The sequence below is a fragment of the Ictidomys tridecemlineatus genome, chromosome 13, assembly GCF_052094955.1.
Source record: "Ictidomys tridecemlineatus isolate mIctTri1 chromosome 13, mIctTri1.hap1, whole genome shotgun sequence".
Taxonomy (NCBI): domain Eukaryota; kingdom Metazoa; phylum Chordata; class Mammalia; order Rodentia; family Sciuridae; genus Ictidomys; species Ictidomys tridecemlineatus.
In genome coordinates, this window is record NC_135489.1 from 26,827,408 (window position 1) to 26,852,160 (window position 24,753).

Consider the following 24,753-nt stretch of genomic DNA (forward strand, 5'->3'; position numbering starts at 1 on the left):
AGCTTTTAGGTTGTTTCTTTTGGCTGAGGATATAGCTTAGTTGGTAGAGTGCTTGTTTTGCATGCACAAGGTCCTGGGTTCAATTCCCAGCGCACCACAGGAAAAAAATAGTACCGCCAATGAATACCTGATGCACATGTATTTTTGTTTTGCTTGAGTTGAATCATCAGGGTAACTTACAGGATGGATCAAAAAGTTAACACATAGGTAGCTTGGTTTGATATTGCTGAGTTTCCTCTCCTAAGTTTAGACTAATTTTCTTTTTTTTTTTTTTAATATTTGAAAACTTTATTTTCTCAAATGAGCACCAACACAGATCAGAAATATGACAGAAACAATGCACTTCTCTAATACTGCATCACTATGTACAAATACAGGAAAAGGTGAAGACAAATTATTTGATAACAATTACCTTTGTTATCAAAGCCAAGTGACCTGAAAAAAATGCCAACAAAGACAAAAACAAAACAACCCAAACCCAACAAATACAGTTTGTAAACACAAGCATAAATAGATTCTGTATTGTAAGATAGTCTCTGCAGGTTGGGAAAAGGGAACCAACTCCCACTTTCACCAAAATGTTATAAAACACATGGGCAGATAGAACTGGGTAACAAGAGAATCCTTGTTTCATTCTCATAGGGAATGCATGAGTGAATGTTTCCCACAGCTTTTTCAACACAGTGTTGTCACAGTTTTTAATTTTATTAATCTGATGGGTGAGACATGGCATCTTAGTTAAGCTTCATTTGCATTTTTCTTTGTATGAATGAAGTTGTATATATTTTAATATATTCAAGGAATATACAATAATCTTTTGTTCATACCTTTTGCCCCATTTTAGGTTCTTTTCTGTCAATTTAAAATAATTCTTTTGTTTTTGTTGTTTTTTGTTTTTTTTTTGATACAGAGGATTGAATTTAGGGGCACTTGACCCACTGAGCCATATCCCCAGCCCTATTTTGTATTGTATTTAGCGAAAGGGTCTTGCTTAGCTTAACGAGTTGCTTAGTGCCTCACTTTTTGCTAATGCTGGCTTTGAACTTGTGATCCTCCTGCCTTAGCCTCCTGAGCCCATCTAAAATAATTTTTTTATGTATTTAGACTCTTAGCTCTTTATGATTTTATTGCTCGTATTTTCTCCTACTTTGTTAGTTGTCTTTTTATGCTGTTCACAATGGTTTTTTTTGACTTGCAAAATTTATTTTATATGGTCAAATTTATAAATTTTTTCACTTTTGGAATTTGGATTTTAAGTCATGAGTAGAAAGCCTTTTGAACTCCCAAATTATAGAGTTATTCACCTATGTTTACTTCTAGTGCTCTCAAAGTTTCATGTTTTTCACTAGATCTTTGATCTGTTTTGAACTTATTTTTATGTGTGGTGTGGGGTTTGGAATTTAAAAATTTTTTTTTCAAAATGGCTAACTAGGTGCCTTAGCACCATTTAACAGAAAATTTACTTTCACCTTAATGAAATAAGTGATATGAAGTTGCTGTGCTAGGGACTGGGGGCATATGCTCAGTGATAGTGTGCTAAGCAGGCATTAGATCCTGGGTTCAATTCTCAGCACCCTCCTCCCATTTTATTTTCAATGCTAAAGGTAGTATCTTATATCAATCTTTTAATCTACATTTTGGTAAACTATATTTTATTAGTTAGAATAGGAAATTTGTTGGGATTCTCCTTTATATCTTCTATGGTTGGAATTATACTTAGATAAATCTCTCTTACTTGAATATTTTATATATTTCTATATTTTCTTCTCATGTTTATTATTTCTATCTTTAGATCTTTAATTCACTAGGAATTTATTTTACAATATTACAATATTATGTTAGGGTTCTTTTTTTTTTTTAGTACTAGGGATTGAATTCATGGGCACTCAACCACAGAGCCACATCAGCCCTATTTTGTAATTTAATTAGAGACAGGGTCTCACTGAGTTGCTTAGCACTTCACCATTGCTGAGGTTGGTTTTGAACTTGCGATCCTCCTGCCTTAGCCTCCAGAGCTGCTGGGATTACAGGTATGCACCACCATGTCCAGCTAGGGCTGTATTTTTAGTTTTTGTCACAGTAACAATTATTGAATTAGCCATCCTTTGTTTTCTAATTTCATGTCTCCTTTAAGTGAAGCATAGTGACCTATAATCCTATCTACTTGGGAGACTGAGGTAGGAGGATTGTAAATTGGAGACCAGCCTTGGTAATTTAGCAAGTCCCTGTGTCAATAAATAAAAAGGGCTTGGCATGTAGCTCAGTAGTAGAGTGGCTAAAGTTCCAAAAAGCCTAGCTGGCTTTTTGAATAGTTACCTGTATTGCCTCAACATCCTGTCTCTTGACTTGCTTGGTCTCTTGTGCAGCAAGCAGTAGGACTTGGTCCAGTAAAAATCTTTGTAGCTTTGTACTATTTCTGTATAATAGAATAAGTCTTCAATCATTATTATTATTATTATTATTATTATTATTATTATTATTATTATTGTTGTTGTTTTTTTAAAAAAATATTTTAGGGGCTAGTTTCATTCACCCATTTTTCTGGGTGGCTTTATAATGAATGTAAGTTTTAAAAAGAGATAGCATTAAGATGAGTGTGGTGGTACATGACTATAATCCCAGCGACTCAGGAGGCTGAGGCAGGAGAATCACAAGTTCAATGTCAGTCTCAGCAATTTGTTGAGGCCCTAAGCAACTTAGTGAGACCCTGTCTCAAAATAAAAAAGAAGAAGGCTGGGGATGTGGCTCAGTGGTTATGTACTCCCTGGTTTAATTCCCTTTAAAGACTCACATTTTGAAAAGTATTTTACAGATTTTTTATTGGCATTGTGAATAGGATATTTGAATTTTAATTACATTTTAAAATGGGTACTGGAAAGATATTACTGTTTTTATGTTTAATTCTTTTTCCAGCTTTTTACTTGATAATCTCTGATTTTCTAAGTAGATCTGGCATTGTCCTGGAAAGGCATTTAGAAGACCTCAGAGCTGTGCTGACCATTTTTTCTCTTTCATGTTTCCCTGTGGAGGCTTTGAAGACTGCAGGGGACACTCCCTGTTGCTACTCTGATCTTTAAGTCACTGTTAGGATTCTGCTGCAGGGTGGAGCCCTCATCTGTCACAGCTTTGGTATAAATGTCAGAAGCAGCTGCTCTGCTTCCACTTGGTGTGGGGCAGGGCACTGGCGGGCTTCCCAACGTCCTTGAAACACCCTGAGTATTATCCATGGCTGCTCCAGTCTCTATGGACTGGAAGCTTAGGCCTTAGGTTCTAGGATTTTGCTGGGAAACTTGGTATACTTTCTTCTCTATTTTACTGTCTTCTGATATCTGTCCATCTAATTTGGTCAGTATTTTTTTTTTTTTTTTTTGGTACTGGGGATTGAGCCACCCAGCCCTTTTTATTTATTTATTTATTTTTGAGACAGGATCTTGCTAAGATGTTTAGGGCCTCCCTAAATTGAGGCTGGCCTCCAACTCAATCCTACTCAGCCTCCGGAGTGGCTGGGATGACAAACATATGCCACCATGCCTGGCCCATTGGCATTTTATATTACTGGAATTCCAAATGTGTCATTTTTTTTAACATGTAAAACATGGAAATAACTTCTCTCACTTTGTTTATGGAACATGTTGTAGTCCTTGAATGCAAAAGCACAGCACCCTTGTGTACTTTCTCTGCTGGCCTCCCACAACCACAGTCTTTGTAGATAATGGAAACTAATTTACCTACTTCCCTTTCCAGGGAGGCTCTCTGGGCTTCTATGCCCATTTACATGTTTTACTCAAAACTAGAGGTTTTAAAATAAAATGCAAACCAGAGAGTCTTCTCTGGCTTATTTTCCTTTGTACTTTTCTGACGTCATTCTCGTCTCCCCATTCTGCTGTGTCCTCTGCTTTCTTCCTTAAAGCTCCCCCAGGCAGGAATCAGAATGGTCTTTCTCAAACTGCATCTCAGTCACTTGGAAAGAGTATAAAACAGTGGAGACTCCCATGCGCCACCCCACGTTCCAAATCAGCAGGTCTGGGCTCAGCCTGAGGGTTCTACATGTTTAAGGAGTTCCCTGAATGATTCTGGCCTCGTGCATGGTAGGCCAGCACTCTCCCATCAGTGAAATCCCAAGCCCCTTGGCCTAGGTGGTCCTTGGAGCCCATGACTGGAGAGCTTATGTGTAGTGAGCATCCTGATGGGTCTGGGCTTTAGGTGCAGCACAGGACCAAACACCTGGATCCTTGGTAGCAGCACTGGTAGCCATATTGGCTTTGAACTATCATTGTTCTTATTTCTTTTTACACAGATTCATTTTGCCTGTCCTAGAATTTCATATAAATGGAACTGTGCAGTAAATTCTGTTTGTGTCTAGCATCTTTCACTCATGGAGAAATGGCTATCTATCCATTCATCAGTTAGACATTTGGGTTGTTTCCAGTTTTGGGCTACTATGAATACCGTCCTTATGAATATTCTTTCTATTTCTTGATGCATGTTTTCATTTCATGGGTGAATGCTTAGGAGTGGAACTTTGGGTTATAGGATATGTGCACGTTAGCTTTTTGAGACATTGCCCCAAACTTTTTTTTCAAAACGATTGTACCATTTTATACTCCTATAAGCAGTGCAGGAAACAATTTGGTTGTTCATCATTCTTGATTATATTCAATGTTGACTCTGTTCTTGTGGGCATTAAATTGGATTTCACTATAATGTTGAGGAATTTTTTATGAGCTTTTTGGCGAAAAGGAATATATATATATATATATAATTTTTTTTTTTATTGGGGATTGGACTCAGGGGTACTCAACCACTGAGCCATATCCTTTTTTTCTGTTAATGTGGTGAATAATGTAATTGATTATTTTCAAATATTAAATTAATCTTGCATTATTGAGATAAATAACTTGGGTCATTGTGTGTTATACATTCATTTATTCCTGGAGATGATATAATAATTCAGTAGAGATTTTTACATCTGTTCTTGTGAGAAAGATTTTTCTGGGAATACTCTTTTCTTGTAATGCTTTTGTCTTTTTTTTTTTTTGGTAACAGGGTTATGCTAGACTCATAAATTGAGAAGTCTTTCCTCTTTTTCTGAAAGAGTTTGGGTAAGACTGGTGTTATTTCCCCCCTTAAATATTTGATAGAATTCAATAGTGAATCTGTCTGGTCTACTATTTTTTTAAAAAACATTCATTTTTTAGTTGTGGGTTGAAACAATACTTTTATTTTATATTTGGTGCTGAGGATTCAACCCAGTGTTTCACGCATACTAGGCAAGTGCTCTACCACTGAGCTACATTCCTAGCCCTGATACACTGTTTCTAATGGTAGATCTGTGATGCTTTCTTGGTGCATCATGGACTGCATGTGCATTCCTTTCTTGCTTGGCTCTCTTAGACTGATTTCTGCCAGTTGGCTCACTGTGATGCTCTCTCTCTTTTTTTTTTTTTTGGTACCAAGGATTGAACTCAGGGGTACTTGTCCACTGAGCCACATCCCCAGCCCTATTCTGGATTTTATTTAGAGACAGGATCTCACTGAGTTGCTTAGCACCTCGTGTTTCCTGAGGCTGGCTTTGAACTTGCAATCCTCCTGCTGCAGTCTCCAGAGCCGCTGGGATTACAGGCATGCGCCACCCACCATGCCCAGCTCACTGTGATGTTCTTTGAGTAGCATAGTCAGAAGTTTCCAGACCAAATCCTCCACCCCTTTGAACTCAGCCTTGAATTTTTTTTTTGTCTTTTTCTAGGGGTTTCCTTTCCTGGTTGCCTTGTAACCCAGTCATTCTCTAGAAGTGACCGTTCTGTTATTTTTACGGTTGGCAGCTGGGAGGTCTGGTGTTTTGTGTTTTCAGGAAACAGGTCTCGTTCTACTCTTCCTGTCCTTCTCAGAGTATCTGCACCCTTAGTTAAGAAGAGGAAAACCACCTTTCCAAATGCACATTGTGAGACAGAGAAGTCAGACGAACAAAGAATTCTGTCTACAAACCAACTTTGAAATTGACCCTTTGTCCCCACTCCTTCATTCCACTCAGGAGTCTTTATGTTCATTATTCCCTTCTGATATATCTGGCTAGGAGAAAAGTAGGCATTTTATTCTACAGATGTTCACTGTGGGCCTTTGGTGAGCATAGCATTAAGATAGATTTCCAGGGGGAGGGGTGCTGGTGTGGTTCAAGACTTGAACAAAGCCCTAGGGACTTGCAGTAGAGTTGGGACAGAAAGGTTACTCACAGGGGTGGCACTTAACATCAAATTCAGATGCTGGGTACCCTAAGAACCCAGAGGAGGGAGTTGTGGCTACTGAGAGAAGACTTCAAGAAAACTAAGATTTGAGAGGCCAGATTTGGATTTGGGAAGGATAGTGTAAGACTCCTCTGCCAGCCTGGTAGATAGAGGGGTCTTAGCCTACCAGGCTAAGACAGAGGGGTCTGCATGGAGACAGCAGGTGGAAGATGAGGCTTTGGTGTGCCACCATGCTCAGCTCACTGTGATGTTCTTTGAGTAGCATACTGTTTACATGATCTTTCTTTGGACTTCCCGAAATCTAAATCTATGCTTAAAGAATAGTTACAGAGCATAGAATTCAGTGTATTTCCAACTTAGATTTATATGCCCACCTGTAAAATTTATGATGCTTATATAAATCCATTTAACAATGTGACGTGAGATATGGGCTCTTAAATTTCCAGTTGCCATGTTGAAATCAGACTCTGGTCTTAGTCTTGCTGGGGCTTTCTGGGATCACTGTCTGCGCCGTCAGGCCATCCTGAGTGGCAGCAAATGGAAGAGAGGACATTCTGTTTCTCTAGTGTCCAGGACTGGGTGGAGACATAGCTTTAGAAATCTCTCCTCCCACAGTCTTTTAGTCAGTTTTTTTCACTGCTGTGACTGAAAGATCTGACCAGAACAATTTTAGAGGAGGAGAGTTTATTTGAGGGTTCATGGTTTCAGAGGTTTAGTCTATAGAAGGCCGGCTGCATTCCTCAGGGCTCGAGGTGAGGCAGAACATCAGGGCAGAGTGTGCGGCAGAGGGAAGCGGCTCACATCATGGTGACCAGGAGGCAGAGAGACTCCACTCTCCAGATATGAATAGATACCTCAAAGCCACGCCCCAATCCCCACCTCCTCCAGCCACACCTACCACTTCAGTTACCACTCAGTTAATCCCTATCAGGGGATTAATTCACTGACTGGGTTAAGGATCTCACAACCCAGTCATTTTCTCCTCTGAACCTTTTTGCTTTGTCTCACACCACATTTGTTATGGAGGACACCACATCTAAACCATAACACACACAGGGCTGCACCTTCCTCCATAGACTGGGGCTGGGAAGGTCAAGTCCTCTTTGTCTGGTCCAGTGTGAGTCTAGAGCTCCCAGGACACACCCAGAGGAGGTCTAAACAACCTGGTCTAGGGGGGCTGGAGCCCAAATCAGACAACCTGTTGTATTCATGGGGTAGAAAACAGGGAACCAACCTCATAGGGGACACTTTGATACTGTTTACAAGCCCCTGATTTATCAGTATGGGTAACTAAGGACACCTAGATTTTTTTTTTTTTTTTAACCAGGGATTGAACTCAGGGGCACTCAGCCACTGAGCCACATCCCCAGCCCTTTTTTATATTTTATTTAGAGACAGGGTCTTGCTGAGTTGCTTAGGGCCTCACTAAGTTGCTGAGGCTGGCTTTGAATTCTTGATCCTCCTGCCTCAGCCTCTTGAGCTGCTGGGATTATAGGCATGCGCCAACGTACCTCGCAGGAAACTTGATTTTTAAAATGTACTCCACCTGGAGTTACTGGTTTGGAGGACTTAACCAGCCAGCTTCCTCCATTATGGAGGACACAGTAGAATAAAATATGAATAAACTGCTAATTTAAGAAATGTAAGCAAGCCAGGCACAGTGGTGCAGGCCTGTAATCCCAGTGGCTCAGGAGACTGAGATAGGAGGCTTACCAGTTCAAAGCCAGCTTCAGCAAAAGCAAGGCCCTAAGCAACTCAGTGAGACTTTGTCTCTAAATAAAATACAACATAGGGCTGGGGATGTGGCTCAGTGGTTGAGTGTCCCTAAATTCAATCTCTGGTATAAGAAAGAAATAGAAGTAACACTTTTCTCCAGATTGAGGCCCATGATGACACGGAGCACACTGGCCGCTGGACTCCCCTTCATACTTTTCAGTGGGCAGATGGCCACTTTCTCCCACTCTGAGGCCTGATTCCTGGTTCCTGGCTCAGAGCTGCCTGCCTTTTGCAGAGAGACTTTGGACTCTCTATAGGGCTAACTGGCTATGGGAAGAGTTGTCAGGGTCAAGCTCAGTGGCAAGTTTAAGGACTAACTGAAATTTGTATAGCTCCTGGTTAAAATGGATCTGCAGCAGGAGTCAGTTTCCACCAGCAGTGTTGTTAGGACAGAACATCAAAGAAATCTCTCGAGACAGAGTCTCATGCTCAGAAAGCAAAGTTTCTTGACAGGGAAGGCCTGCTAGGCTGCCCAGTAGAGTGGCGCAGCAGCTCTATTCAAACAGGGGTTTTTATATCTTTTTAATAAGAAACAAGAGTAAGCTGGAAATGGCCCTGAGTGCAGCAAGCTAGAATTGACCTTGAGTGCAGATGGGGGTGGTGATGGGAACAGGGTATCTTAAGTTTCTTTTTCTTGGCAGTTTTTAAATTTCGGTTTCAGGTTAAGATGGAGTGACTGATGTCTAGGATATCCCATTGAGTGTGAAGCTGTGCACAGCCGAAGGCTAGAGTAGGCACTTGCCTCATTTCTGGGCAGGAGTGGAGGCCAGAGAAGGACTTGAGCCCAGCCTCCTTCCTCATCCACGTGCCTCTTAGTCCTTTGTCACTTTCTTCCTGTTTTGCGGCCCTTTAATTTCATCATTTGAAAAATCCTACTGCAGCTTCTAGTCATTCTTTTTGGCCACATGTCTTGGAGATAAAGCAATTCAGGAATCTCCCATTGCTCACTTCCCACCCCATCTGCCCCTTCCACTCTCTAGGCCTTGGGGCTGCCATCTGTGCTGTTCCTGGTCTGATGCTGTCATGTTCTTTCCCACCAGAGCACAGACATCCTCAGCACCATTGGCTATGACAACATCATCCAGCACCTAAACAATGGCCGCAAGAACTGCAAGGAGTTCGAAGAATTTCTAAAAGAAAGGTATGCTGCTGTGTCCCCGTGAACTGGGATGTTCCCACACAGACAAGGAACCGTTGGCTGGTTTTGATTGTGCTTAGCAATTCTGAAGACTCTCTGCTATAAGTTACAAAATGATACCCAAGAAGTAAATGGTATCTCTGTCCTGAAGTTCTTAGGAGCTAGTTTGCGAGAAAAGATTTATGAATGAAGCCAGACACAGTAGTGCACACCTGTAATCCCAGTGGCTCAGGAGACTGAGGCAGGAGGATCTCAAGTTCAAATTCAGCTTCAACAACTTAGCAAGATCTGTTTCTTTTTTTTATTTATTCATTTTAGTTATTGATGGATCTTGATATTTTTTTTATATATGGTGCTGAGAATCGAACCCAGTGCCTCACACATTCAAGGCAAGCACTTTACCACTGAGCCACAACCCCAGCCCTCAAGATCCTGTTTCTAAATTAAAAAAAAAGAAAAGTTGGGGGTGGGGGTGCTCGGGATATGGCTAAGTGGTTAAGAATCGCTGGTTTAATCCCAGTACCAAAACAACAACAACAACAACAACAACAAGATCTATGAATGAAACAGCAAACAATAGGTTATAAGTCCCCAAAGTATGCTAAGTAGCATGATACTAAAAGGCCCTGTGGGAAGAATGGATTGTTGAGGATCCATACATTCACAGGGTGGCTTCATGGAGGAGGAGGTCTTGGTATTGGGCTGGAAGGAGTTTCTGGATCCTGTGGGAGGGTGGCAAGCCTGGAGGGGCAGGAATGAGCACTGTCCAGGTGCTTTGAGGGAGGCAGGGCCAGACACCAAGAGCAAGGGTCAGGGCTGGGGAGCCAAGGAAGGGTGAGAGCAGGACAGTGCTCTCTTGAAAGTTCTAGGGGAGAATGTGCTCTGTGCATGCCTCTTAGCTTCTGGGGTTACCACCAGAGGAGGGCTGGGCCCAAGGAGTGTAGCATTTGAGGAATGTACTTCTTACTCCATTAAAAATTGGGGCTGGGGATGTGGCTCAAGCGGTAGCGCGCTCGCCTGGCATGCGTGCGGCCCGGGTTCGATCCTCAGCACCACATACCAACAAAGATGTTGTGTCTGCTGAGAACTAAAAAATAAATATTAAAAATTCTCTCTCTCTCTCTCTCTCTCTCTCTCTCTCCTCTCTCACTCTCTCTTTAAAAAAAAAAATCAAACACTCAAGCACAGTGGCTGTGCTTGTAATCACAGCAACTTGGGAGGCTGAGACAAGAGGATTACTTGAACTCAGGAGTTTGAGGCCAGCCTTAACAACACAGTGAGACCCCCATCTTAAAACAAAAAGCAACCCCTCCAACCCCTTAGCTTTTCCATGTTAGCCATGCTGGGGACTTCTTGGTGGAGAATATTACCTTAAAGATGAAAGCCCCTGGTGTTCTGGTAATTCTCCCCCACTTTCAAGAGGGAGATTTGCATTTCAGAGAATGGCATTATATCTGAGCTAAAGGGACAGCTTGCTTTCAAAGGCAGTAGTGTGTGTGTGCAAAGAGCCCTGAGCAGGAACCCATGACCCTTTCTCTTCTATACCCCTAGGGCAGCTATTGAAGAGAAATATGGCAAAGATCTGCTCAGCCTCACCAGGAAGAAGCCATGTGGACAGTCTGAGATCAAGTAGGTACCACGTGACTCTGGTTCCTGGGATGGCTAAGATGCTTGGGGCTCCCTGGTTTCAGCAAATCAGGATGGTCCGTAGGTTACAATGTGCTGTGTGGAAAAAATCTCAATGTTTTTTTCTTCTTATTTCCAATTCTAAAAAAACTAGGGAAGTAGAAAGAAGACTATGGTGGCTAGTCTACATTTCTATATTCCATACTTTTTCATAGGTAGGATTATACTGTATATGATTTTATACTACAAATTTAGTAGAGGGGCTTCATTTTATATGTACTAGTACAATCATATATTTTAAAGAAAATAATTATAAAATGATATCAAAAATGGAAATTATATATGTAAATATTTTATGGTTTGTGATAGTTATAAGCACTTTATTAGAGTTCTTACCACCAATGTCAAGTTCCTACACCACATTCTTTATTCTTCATCCATTCACTGAATACTCTGAGGAATGCTGAAATGACCATGATGTTTTAAGGAACATCCTCCCTCCTATACAGGGCTGGTTCCATGGGTGTTGCACAGGAATTCACACTTTGAAGGGTTTTATAATCCACTCAGTGTTCAGCTGGCACGGTTCTGAAAATATTGGTAGTTTATAAATGAGTGGTTCCACATTTCATTTGGCCCTCACAAATTATGTAGCTGGTTTTACTTACATGGAAATTTCCCAATTATTTCCCCAGCATGAGAATAATGAGAGAGGCTTGGGAGAAATAGGTCAGGCCCTTTCTCTTCGAACCCAATCAGATGACCTACTTACCTGTACACTGCTTTGGCTGTGCTATAGACACTTATAGAGATGTCCAGAGGATTGGGTCTTAATAGACAGGGCTTGTTTAAGTTTCAAATTGCCAAATGTCATCAGAGTGGTCTGAAAAATCTTAAGCTAAAAATTTAGTTTAAAGTTGTCTTGGGTGGTCAGGTCTCTACTTACCTGGAAGATATTTTTAAAGAAATAGAGTGAACACTGAGCTCATTCTGTGTACACACACACACACACACACACACACACACACACACACACGATGATATCTTACCATTAATATGAGTCAGTGGAAGCAATAAATAGCAGAAATAGAAATGCATTAGATTTTAGGTACTGGACTAACCGATCACCCCCAAATATTTATATATAATTTTACTTTGAGTCTTGTTAAGTTGTCCAGGTTGGCCTTGAACTTGTGATCATCCTCTCTCAGCCTCTCTATCACTGGAATTTGTCTAAAGAAAATAAAAGAGTTAGTTAAAAGTGTAAATGAGATGACTTTCAGAAATTTCCAGGAAGGACTGGTAATGTGGCTCAGCGGTAGAGCACTTGCCTGGCATGTTGTGAGGATTTGGTTCAATCCCCAGCACTACAAAATAAATAAAATAAAAAATAAAAATAAAAGCATAGAAAAACAAAGTTTGAGAAGTATCCAAGAGATTTTGAAAGAACATCAGATAAAAATGAAGAAATCTCCAATAGCTGAGGTCAGGGTTGGTAGATGTAGAATTTCAGTTGTGAAAAGTAAGTTCAAGAGATTTATCATACAATATTGTGACTGTAGTTAACGATTATATTTTGAAAACCATAAAGAGAGTATATTTTAAGTTGTCACTACAAAAAGTGGTTAAGTTATGTGAAGTAATGTATTAATTAGCTCTATTGAGCCATTCCACAGTGTATACATGTATATCAAAACATCATGTTGTACATGATAAATACATATAATTTTTATTTGTCAATTAAAAATATTTTTTTTAAAAGAAAATCACCCACAGTTTGTCATGGGAAAAATGCAGAGATTAAAAATAAATGCTAGAAATGTAGCTCAATAGTAGAGTACTTGCCTGGAATGGGTGATCCCAACCTGAAAAAAAAAAATGAAGGAAAATTAAGAGACACGGAGAATAGAGGAGGGGGTTTCATGCACATTTAATCACAATTACAGAAGAAGTAATAGAAGGAATGAGAAAAATGTTTTAATCGAGAGGTTGAGAATTTTTTAGAACTGATGAGAGTTGCATATCCTCAGATTCAGAAAGCAAAACAAATCCCAAGCATGATAAATTATCAAGCACACAAGAATAGCCTAAATGACTAAGAGCCCAGATAATAAAAAAAAAGTCACAATTTTTCCCCAGGGAATGATTACCCACTAATGAACATTTCTGAGCGTGAAAGCTGATTTTTCAATAGCAACAATGAAGCCAGAGACTGTAGAATGATATCTTCAAAGCACTTAGAAGAAAATTATCAACCTGGATTTGTATGTCCAGAGAAATTATTTTCTAAGAAACAAGAAATAACAGAAGCAGTTTTAGAAAAGCAAAAGTTTTGAAACAAATATTGTTCAGACAAACAAAAAGTTAACTATTATAAACAAATCTTCAATAAAGGAACTTTTTAAAGGGTATTCCTCAAGAAGAAGGAAATTAATCCAGGAAAGATCTGAAGTTCAAGAAGGAATAATGAGCAAATAATATGGCAAACATGAGTCTTTGAAGAAATGGTATTCATGTCAATTTCAATTTGTGGAATTAAAAAAGCAAAATGGAACAAAAACATTGAACGGTAATACTACATAACCTAGTAGGAAGGATAATTAGAATTAAAGCATTCTTAGGCATTTTATGGTTTAGGATAAGAATAAAATGTTAACTTTAGACTCTGAACTGATGAGGAGGGTCTTCCCCTGTCAAGCCTGAGGGTGAGAATGCAGCCTGGTCAACCTTGATTGCAGCCTGTGAATTCCGCTAAACCATATCCCAATTGCTAACCCACACAAACTGTGAGATAATAAATATGTATTATTTTATGCTGCTAAGTTTTTTAAGTAGCTGTGAAAAAATGAATACAGTACAATTTGTTTAATATCTCCTTCATTAGACTCTGAGGTCTGGGATGATATCTGTCTTGTGGTATTTGAAGTACCAACATCGGACACAATAATGGCCCATAGCTTATGGTCAATAAGTATACGATGATTGATTGAATGAATGAAAAGGGAGGTAATCAGGAGCTAGGCTTTGAACACTTCCTTTATTATCTTGCTTTTTAATTTCAAATATTTATTTTAGTTGTAGATGAACATAATACTTTTATTTTATGTATTTATTTATATGTGGTGCTGAGGATCGAACCCAGTGCCTCACACCTGCTAGGCAAGCGTTCTACCACTGAGCTACAACCCCAGCTCATTACCTTGCTTCTGTGTTTCTAATTGACATACTTTAAAGAACAACTGGTATTCTTATGAGAAAGGGACCACAACTTCTATATTATCATTGAGGAAAATGAAGCATAGTTTTGGAATCTTGACTTGCCCAGGCAGACAGTGAAGAATTGATTATTGCTTGGGATTGAGGAAATTGGACTTAAGGAGTTTTGTTCTTCTGCTGCTATTTTATTAAGAAATTTGGAGTGGAGTCTGGGATTCTGCATGTCTTGTAGATTCTCAAGTGATGATGCAATGATAAATTTGCGCAATGATAAATTTGTAGGCTCTAATATACATGGGAAGAGAGAAGTATGCAAAGGCATTATAATAAGATTTTACAGTTTCCAGAATTGAAATGATATATGTGCTTCTTTTTTAGCACCCTGAAGCGGGCCCTGGAAGTCTTCAAGCAGCGTGAGTTATTTGTAAAACTTTTGTATGCTGTCCTTCATAAGCTCAGTGTGTATCATAAAGGCAAGTTGTAATTTGAATAGCAATTTAATATTGGGTGAAAAAAATTAGAGCAACTTCTAAGGTGAGAAATAACCTTTCAGAATTGAAATGAGCTGGTGGACCCTCCAAGCCTGTGTGTCACGATGTGCCTTTCACGCTTGAGTTGAGCATTGAAATCACCTGGAGGGTTTATTATTAACAAAGATTCCTGAGCCATCCCGAACATCAGATTTGAAATTTGGAGTGGAGTCTGGGATTCTGCATGTCTTGCAGATTCTCAAGTGATGATGCTGAGGCCACTGGGCCAGGGACCATACTGGGAATAACACCCTTAGAAGATTGTGTCTATACTGCTTCATTCTAACTCAGAGACATAGGCACCTAGGTCCTCATCTAGGCTTGTCTATTGACCTAACCCCTTGTGTATTCTTATGTGTATTCTGGTTTCTCCTCCCAGAGTCTCCTCTGTAGGGCTTCAAGGCTGGGACAATGCTGTGAGTGTCTTGTTCAGACTTCTCCCAGATCCCCAGTCACTTTAATCCAGAAATCTTTAATTCCAGCAAGCCTCAAAGAAAACATTATCTTGGCTTCCTTATCTGCTACTCTAATCTGGCACATGACGGTATCATCCTCCTGGAACTTTCCTCTCCAAGGACACTAATAGACTTTGTGTCACTAAGTCCAGTGGACAAGTACGGTCTTCTTGACTCTTCAGTAGCTTTCAGCACTGTTGAGCTTTCCTCCCATCCGGAAACCCTCCTCCCTTCTGACTCCCTTGGTTCTTCCTGCTTCTCTGGCTAGTCCACTGCCCCTTTCTTAGCTCTTCTCAATCCAGCTCTTCAGTGTGACAGGTCCTCAGTGTGTGCTCCTAGCCCTTCCCACCTCAGTCGGCCCAGATAAGCACATCTCTGTCTCTAGCATCCCCTACAGCCTTTACTCAGAGAATGCACTAATGTGTATCTTGAGTCTTGAACTCTCCTAGCACCAGTATTTACATCTACCACCTACTTTATGTTTCTTCTTGTGTGTTTCAAAAGTTTAAATTCAGACTTCGCAACGGAATTGCCAGTCTTCTAGGCTGACTGCCTGAGGTTGAGCTCTTCTTTTTGCATCTTGTCCTGCTGTCTCCTTAATTTTTATTTACTTTTTCATCTCTCCCCAAAGTCAGGCTGGTCTATCCTAGATATGACAAGGCCCTTTCCCCATCCTTCTCCCACATCCTCTCAGGAAGAGACCCCAGTGGGAGGGAGCTCCCTCACGTTTGGGGCTGATTTTCTTGCTTTGCACAAACATTCAGCTTCCACTTTAGTGCTCAAGGCTGATTCAGAAACAGAAAGTCTTTGGAAATACCAATGTCCGAGTCAGGGTTTATCTCTGCTGGGGTCAAATAGGTGCAAACCACGATGCCCTCTGTGTGCTAATCTCCCAGTTCTTGTTTCAGTATTGTGGCCTTTGATTGCAAATAGAACTTGGAATTCACCCAGCAGATTTTTATTTAATTCTGATTACTGTAATAGGGTGACAGTCAGGATCTGGGAAACCTGGGGTGAGGCCTGGGACTTTGCTCTTCAAGGGGTCCTGTCTAGCTCTAGTGTTCACCAGGACTGGTGCTCAGAGGCTGCTTCTGAGGCTTTTGTCATGAAGAATGCTTGGGACCTCCAAGTTAAGGACTTTAACAGGCCCAGTCTTCGTGACATATGCTTGAAGGATTTCTGTAGCTAGCTGAGTGGTATTCTGTCAGAACAAACCCAGCATCTGTTTCCTCTGCTCTCACACCACAACCACTAACAAAGAAGACTCTGGATTCCAGATGTAGGAGGATTTCTTCCTTCAACAAGGAAGAAATCTCTTCTGCAGTGGACACCAGCCAGGTGTCTTGAATCCAATTTGGTTTCTACACTATCAACTTGAAGATAGTGTGTCAGATGCTACGGACTGAAGGCTCAGTCCCCAGGACGGCACCCCTCCTCCACTTTAGATACCAGTTGCAAGTTTCGTTAATTGACTCAAGCAACTCACAGAAGGGAGACACTTATTTGCAGCTGATGCTTCATAATAAAGGATATTACAAAAGATATAGATGAAGAGATGAATAGGGTAAGCTATTGAAGAGGGAGTATGCTTCATGTCCTCTCTGAGCATGGAACCTCTATGGGCTCAGCCATCCAGAACCTCATGGGCCCCATCCTTTTGGATTTTTGTGGGAATTTCATTGCCTAGGCTTGCTTGTTGGTAGACGAGTGGGGAACCCCAAAAGATTTGTTTATTCAGATTCTTTTGGTCCCCTCTGTGGAGTATTCCTTCCTCCGGAGTATAAGGCAGACCCTTCTGGAATGAGGATGGTCTTGTGACCAACTATCAGGCAAGGGAAGTTGAAGAATTTCTTTATGGCCAGCTAAAGACAGGGGAAGATTAGAGTTTCATGGTCCTCCTTGGGGAGGGAGTTATAAGCCAAGGAACCATGGACAAAATGCAAATGTCACAAGTGAAACATTAGCTAAATAAATATTCCTCTTAACTTTTCCATAGAAGGTGTCTTCTTCCCTCTTTAACTTATCAATGAATCTATTTCTCAGGGTACAGACAGTATCTTTTCATGTTTGTCTTCTTCTTCTGGGATTGAGCCCAGGGGAGCTTAACCATTGAATCACATCCTTAGCCTTTTTTTTTTTTTTAAATTTAATTTTGAGATAGAGCCTCAGTAAGTTGCTGAGGCTGGCACAGAACTTGTGATCCTCCTGCCTCAGCCTCCCAAGTTGCTGGGATTATAGGTGTATGCTACCATGTCTGACATCTTTTCTTGTTCCCTATGTGCACTGTAACATTAAGGATATGACATAGCCCAGGAAAATTCAGTAGAGTCTGTTTTCCTAAATATTTACTTTTTTTTTAAAGAGAGAGAGAGAGAGAGAGAGAGAGAGAGAGAGAGAGAGAGAGAGAGAGAGAGAGAGAGAGAGAATTTTAATATTTATTTTTTAGTTTTCGGCAGATACAACATCTTTGTTGGTATGTGGTGCTGAGGATCGAACCCCGGGCCACACGCATGCCAGGCGAGCGCGCTACCGCTTGAACCACATCCCCAGCCCAATATTTACTTTTTTGCTGTTACTTTTATTTTTTTCACAAAACAGATTTATTTTCTTCTTGTTAAGATTACCTATTTGTATTTAAAATTCAAGTGAGACAACCAACTATAAAGAAGATAGTAAATGGGCTGGGGGTGTGGCTCAGAGGTAGAGCAAAAAAGCGTTCACCTACCATGCATGAGGCACTGGGTTCCATCCCACCACATAAAAGTAAAATAAAGATATTGTGTCCACCTATAACTAAAAAATAAATATAAAAAAGAAGACAGTATATGGTAGAATTTTCATTTCTCAGTCATACACAGTGTTGAATATGCCACTGGATATTTTAATATAATTATAATATGTATGTATAATATATGTATCTCTTTATATACATAATAATCATAATACCATGGCAGTGGTTCAGAATCTCTGAGACCTGAGCATATGTTTTTAAATTCCCTTAAAAATAAAAACATTCATTTAAATCATGATAATAATTTGATATATAGTTTTCTAAACCTTTTTCTATGCATTTACCCCCTTCCTCTTTCCTTTTTCTTTTGTGGTATTGTAGCTTGAGCCTGGGGCCTTGTGCATGGTAGACAAGTACTCTACTGCTATGTCCCACTCTTCCCTCTTTCTTTAAATTTTAGACACACAAATACATTTGGACATAAGTAAGTTTGTTTACAAAATCATCCTATACATATTTCTTTATAATTTACTTTTTAACTTAACAATACATCACAGACAGCTTCCCATTTCAGTTCCCATAGCTCTGCCTCATTCTTTTACATTTAATTTTTTTTTTCTCTATAAAATGCCAGGTTTCCTCCAATGGTTGTGCTGATTCTTCCCCACCAACACTGCTATTTCCCCCTATCCTCACCAATACCCAGAATTTTCTTGCTTTAAATTCTTTTTTAAAACTGAAAGGTAAAAAAAATGACATATTCTGGGTCTTTAAGGTTTTGCATTTTTTTCAATAGTTTTAAGGCGGAATATATTTTCAAATGTATATTGCACATTTCACCACTCTTTTTTAAATTTCATGCTCTTTATCTATATTTTAATACAAAAGTCTTTTCTATTCATAAAAGTTTTTTTTTAATATAGCTATTTCTTGTTATATAAATTGAGAACTTTTTGTGTGTCTTCCAGCATTCTTTGAGGTTATTTTGATACTCCGGTTTAAAAAACATTTTTTTAAGATCAGATTTGTCAATCTTGCTAGATTTAATGCCATGCTTTGTTTTCTTAGTGAAATAAAAACTTATTTTTTTCTATTAAAAAGGCAAGCCATGCTCATTGTAAAGACCTTCAAAAACAAGGGGAAAAACAGTCACCAGTTATCTTTCTACTCAGATATAACTATGGGAAGCCAAAATTTTGTTGTACAATCTTTCTTATAAATGTTCAGGCTCATAAGAGATTAGAGATGGAAAGAACCCAATAGATTATACAAAGAGGATGAAGAATAGATTTAAAACTGTTAACGGTAATAATGTCTCCTGGGATGCAAGCTTCATGAATTATAACTTGGCTGACTCTTTCTCTCCAGCCCTGGGCACCCACTGGATTAGTGGCTGTTGGGGACACGAGGCTAAGCTAAAGACTTTCTAGTCTTGCTGTTGGTGACCTGGGTAGTGCTGGGCACATGAAGGAACTCAATACCTGTTAGTGACTAAATGAAGTTTTCTTGAATCTACTACTTGCTCCAGTATTTTATGTGTGTGTGTGTGTGTACGTGTGTGCATGCATAATTTTGTATATTTGAATTTAGAGGCATCTAGAACTTGATTGTTGTTTTATTAAAATTTCTTTTTGCAGAAGTAGACAATGTGGCCCAATGTCACATTCATCTTGCACAGACTCTAAGAGAGGAAGCCAGGAAGATGGAAGATTTCAGGGAAAAGCAAAAGCAACAACGGAAAAAGGTTGGATTTGTGCATGTGTTCAAAGGCTGCCCTCGCTCTGCAGAAACCTCTGGGTTTGTCTGTCATTAAACTTCTCAGCTTAGCTCTACTCCACATAGTTGTGTTCTTTCTAACCTGAGAACTTCTTTACTGGAGTCCCCTTGGGGGACTTGGACTCCATCTAGGTGGCTGTGCCTCTGCACTGTTTCTGCACTCCAGACCAGTCCTCCTTTTAGAAATTCTTGCAGGATTCAGGAGTCTAGCTTGCATTCCTCTTCTTTCAGATCTGCTGCCATATTAAAACTATGGCTGGAGGGGGGCTTCTGACAAATTCCAGCCAGAGGGCTTCCAGACCACACTTTAGGGGAAAGCATCAAGGGGAGGGTGAAGTAGTGGAGGAAGCTCATGCTCTCTCTGAAGTCCATCATGTAGTCGAATGTTTCTATTTTACAAACAGAGAAACTGGGGCACTGGGAAATCCAAGTTTTTTTTAATCTCTGGAGCACATTGCATAGGCTCTTTTTCATTGCCAGAATTTACAATAACTACATGGAAGGAGATGGGAGCAAACAAGAATTAATAAAACTGGCAAATGTTTGGGAAGTTATAGAAAAGAAGCCCAAGACTTATATGAAAGTATTGCTTGGACTAGACCAACCACATTTCTGACTCCTTTTTATTTTGTTTCTGAAGGGCTTGTATATTCATACTTGACCCTACAGTCAAGTATGGCCCTTCCAGAATTTCTTTCTATATTTGGGCTTCAAAACTGGAGCCCTGGCCTCACATGTGGGACAAAGGCTTTCCTCTCTGGCATCCAAAGATTAATTCCCTCCAGGTCCTCTGGGACATCTCTGCATGGTCTTTTGGTGACCTCTTGCACCTTTTCTGGAGGTCCTGTTGGAACCTTTCTATATCCTGGTTTTTCATGGTCCCCTGAGATTGTCTGAAGTATTTGTATCCAATAAGCAAACTTAAATTAAGGCTGATTCTACCCTTACCTCCTTCTCAGCAATTGGAATCTAGATCTGATTTCCTTGATAGCACTGGTGTCTGGTGTCTGGGTAGCAACAGTATCTTTTTTTTTTTTTTTTGGTACCAGGGATTGAACTCACGGGTCCCTAACCATTGAGCCACATCCCCCAGCCCTTTTTGTATTTTATGTAGAGACAAAGTCTTATTGAGTTGCTTAGTGCCTTGCCAGGTTGCTAAGAGTTGTTTTGAACTGGCGATCCTCCTGCCTCGGCCTCCGGAGCTGCTGGGGTTCCAGGCCTGTGCCACTGCGTCCAACCAGGCAGCAGTATCTTTTTTTTTTTTTTTTAAATGTAAGTCTTTTTTTTTTTTTTTTTTTTTTTTGAGAGAGAGAGAGAGAGAGAGAGAGAGAGAGAGAGAGAGAGAGAGAGAGAGAGAGAGAGAGAGAGAATTTTAATATTTATTTTTTAGTTCTCCGCGGACACAACATCTTTGTATGTATGTGGTGCTGAGGATCGAACCCGGGCCGCACATATGCCAGGCGAGCACGCTACCGCTTGAGCCACATCCCCAGCCCAGGCAGCAGTATCTTAAGGGCCTGCCTGCGTTGCAATTATGGTCATTTTGTGAAATGCTCTTATCTTAGCATACTGCTGCCCCTTCCCACTTCACAGCCTGTACTTTTAAGGGAAGTACCATAAATATTTAAGGAACACCATATCAAACCCTTTCATACATTCCCTCAAGCTTCATGAGTCAGGCTTGTGGGGTGCATCTGGCCCAAGCCTGTTCCTGAGCAAAAATAGCACATTTATCACACCCATTAAATGGCTAGACTCTTGTGCCCAACATTGCCCCTGCCACCCCTCTAGAGGAATTACTTTTCAGAAGCAAGAAGCCTTAGACCACAAGAGTATGCACACATGATTTCCACTCTGAGGAGATGAAGTGACATTTCCTCATGTTCTCAAGTGTCTTTGATAGACCTGGCCCTTTTAGGGAGGGTTTTGTTGATTTTGCAAGGTTTCTGAAACTTCCCCTCCTAACAATTTGCACAGACCAAATTGTTATAGCTCGAAAAACACGCTCTGAATTCTGTTAGGCAATAGAGTAGCATATGCTCAATTAGCTGCTATCATCCAAGTTCCCTCTACAGCAGGAAAATACCTTCAGAGCTCTGACGAGTCCAAAGTTCATTAATAAACTTGTAATTACTTGTATCCATGAACTCTGGACTTGCACCACTTCTGTGTTTAGATATTTGATTGAAAAAATTAAACTTTAGAAGGAACATGTCCGTACTAACTTCTTGTTTTTCGATGGTCAAAGTTTGCATGCTTGGGACTTCCACTTCTTGGAAATTAAGCCATTTCCACTTTCTTTATTGAAGAAAACTATCGGTTGGTTTCTTTTAGAAACCTGGGGCAGGGGTGGTGTGAGTGAAATGGCTTCTCACTCAGACAACTGATATTTACAAAGTAGCCACTTCGGTAATTTACTACAGTAATTTATTTATTTGGATCATTTGCAAATATCTTCGTCCTTTTCCCCTCCCTCTGGCTCCTCCCACCCTTCATAGCAGGGATGATGGTGTTTTTACACTCCTTTGTGTTATCAATCATATAACATATCCAAATTCCTGCTGAATTTAGTCTAAACAGGAAGTCTGAGTCCTAGAAGAGACACTTCTCCAAAAAGACCTGGAAGAGAACATTTGATTCATTGGAGTCACCATCAGTAGGCCACCCTATAAGTGAATATGGACATAAGGAGACTTAAGACAGTGTAGCAGGCAGAGGGGGACCTGAAGTCTTGCCACTAACTCACTGAATAGCCCTCAGCAAAATAAATCATCTCTTGGACCCCACGGATCCTGCTTGTCAGGTTAGAGTTGGATTGCTGCCTTCTAGGATCCTGTCAACTTTTAAATGCCAGGAATTCCTGAAGCCAGAGGGAGGAATAATAGGAAGTGGAAAGGTTTGGCTGGTGGGGGAAGCTGTAACACCTGAAAGGTGCTTGAAACAGGTGCTGTGTAGAACTTGGAGATAAAGAGATCTATCTTGGGTCACCAATTATAAAACAGTAGCAGCTTCCAAGTGGAAGAGTGGCAGTGTGTATATTTGAAATAAAAGGAACTTGGCATTGAATGACATCACTAACAGATCAGCTCATGTAGTGTGGAAAAATTAGGAAATATTATTAAATAAATCAACCCAGATCCCCTTCCTGGTAGAGGGAAGTAGTCACTCATGTAGACCACAGCTCCTTGCCTGCCATCTGCAATGTGTCTTTCCAGGTGGGGCTCATATTGGAGCCCTTCTCTCTGTGTATCTGCTGTCTTCCAACATTAGCAGGTGAATGGCCACCTCCTGACACTTCTCTTTTATCTGGCCTGGAAGGTTCTGACTGCTAGGTTTTCTGAGGGCCCCTTGGGGCACTCTCAAGGGAATTTCATGTACTCTACAAAGCTCATATTTGAATGAGGCCATCTCAATTATTCCATCCAAATATCACAATACCCATGTTTGTGTATTATGGCAAATGGACAGAAACTTAATTTTTATATATCCACAGGGAAACACATTTGAATTTCATTTTCAATATTATTTTTTTCATTTTGTACAAAATCAAAGTCAGTGCTCATTTTGAATTGTTGCATCTCCATATATATATATATATATATATATATTTTACATTTTTGGTATTATAGCGCTATCACAAGGATAATGATAGATTAGGGTAATGATAAGGAACTCGGGCTCCTGGGTTCAGATTTCAGCTCTGTCACCTGCTGACTGTGTTACTTTGGGTAAGTTAGCCAAGTTCAGTATCTTCAGGGAAATGGAGATTATAGTACTTAGAGCTGTGATGCATGAAAACTGCTTAACATAGAAGTGCCTGATATATGGGAGCTACTATGATTATGTCCAAGAGGTACATCTTTATTGCTAGCACCATTCTTTTGATTAATAAAAGTATTGTCATTATCAATACAATGAAGAAATTACTTCCAAGTAAACTTGATGGAGGGAGTTTCCCTTTGCTGGGTGAGACAGCTTTTCTCAGCTGTCCTACAAACACTTCTTCCCTGCATATTGTCTGGGCACCTTTTGGTAAGGGGTATGTCATTGAAGGCCATAGAAATGAGTGCTTATATAGACATAGTCTATGTAGACATAGGCTTGCAGAATTTAGACTTTTTTTTTCAGTACTAGAAATTGAACCCAGGGGCACTCTATCCTAGAGCTACATTCCCAGCCCTTTTTATTTTTTATTTTGAGTCAGGGTCTTGCTCAGTTTCCCAGATCAGCCTTGAACTTGTGATTCTCCTGCTTTAGTCTTCGGAGATAAGACCTATCTTGGGCCACAGGCATCACCATGCCTGGCTTAAAGATTCCCTTTAAAATATAAATGATACTTTAGTAAAAGTTTTACAATTCCTCTCCGAATTCAAAGTTCCTTGATTTCAGGAACTCTACTGAAGGCAGTGCTCTAAGGTGACCAGCCAGTCTCCGTAGTTCATGTTGAACTTAATGATGATCCATGTTGAACACTTAGATCTCAAGAAAAGCTGGTATTAATAATAATTTGTTTTTATTAATAGTGCTTATACTTTTTTTCACAGACAGAGACTGTCATGGATGCTGCCCATAAGCAAAGGAATTTACAATTCAAGAAAACCATGGATGTGAGTTATACTCTTGTGCTTCTCATTTATCTATCTATCTCTCTATCTCTCTTTCTATCTATCTATCTATTTATTTATTGTAATGGTGACATTTTCTAAAATACTGTGCTTTGTATGAACATCTTCCTATTCAAACAAAATCTCTATGTTATTATTTATTCTTGTGGTGTTTTAAGGGAAACAGTCTTTACCAGTTTGGCTTTCCTTCTTTTTAAGGCCTTGGAAAGCTTGAAAATGAAACAAGATAGTGGAAAATACAATGGTATTATCTTTTTGGTAACCTTGGGAAATAAAGCGAGTCAATTTAAATATTTAATTTAAGACACAAAAAACATGCATACTATAAAATGCCATTTATCTTGTTGTACTGGAGTTTTTACTATATGGTTATTTTGAATCTTGATTGTTTGCCTGTTTCACTGAGTGACACTTTCATCTTTTAAGATATATGGAAATTGTGAAAGCCTTCTCTCCTTTAAGTAATTTACAAAAAATTCTAGGCAAGATAGAGGTAAGATAGTTGCTAAGGATTTCATTCTAGCTTTACAAAAATCTGTTAACTCTGGATACAGTTAATTCTACCATTAGAACATACATATGGCTACATCTTTTTTTTTTTTAATCAGGGATTGAACTCAGGGGCACTCAACCACTGA

The 24,753-nt window shown here is 39.9% G+C and overlaps 1 protein-coding gene across 1 annotated transcript in view; it reads left to right on the forward strand.

Annotated features, from left to right (window-relative positions):
- Window positions 1–24,753, forward strand: part of Pstpip2 (proline-serine-threonine phosphatase interacting protein 2) — a 63,328-nt gene that overhangs the window by 18,396 nt on the left and 20,179 nt on the right. The window contains exons 2-6 of the mRNA XM_005325554.5: window positions 9,059–9,159; window positions 10,708–10,785; window positions 14,377–14,411; window positions 19,352–19,458; window positions 24,035–24,097. Coding sequence (XP_005325611.1) covers window positions 9,059–9,159; window positions 10,708–10,785; window positions 14,377–14,411; window positions 19,352–19,458; window positions 24,035–24,097 — 384 coding nt within the window. The remainder of the gene's footprint in view (window positions 1–9,058; window positions 9,160–10,707; window positions 10,786–14,376; window positions 14,412–19,351; window positions 19,459–24,034; window positions 24,098–24,753) is intronic.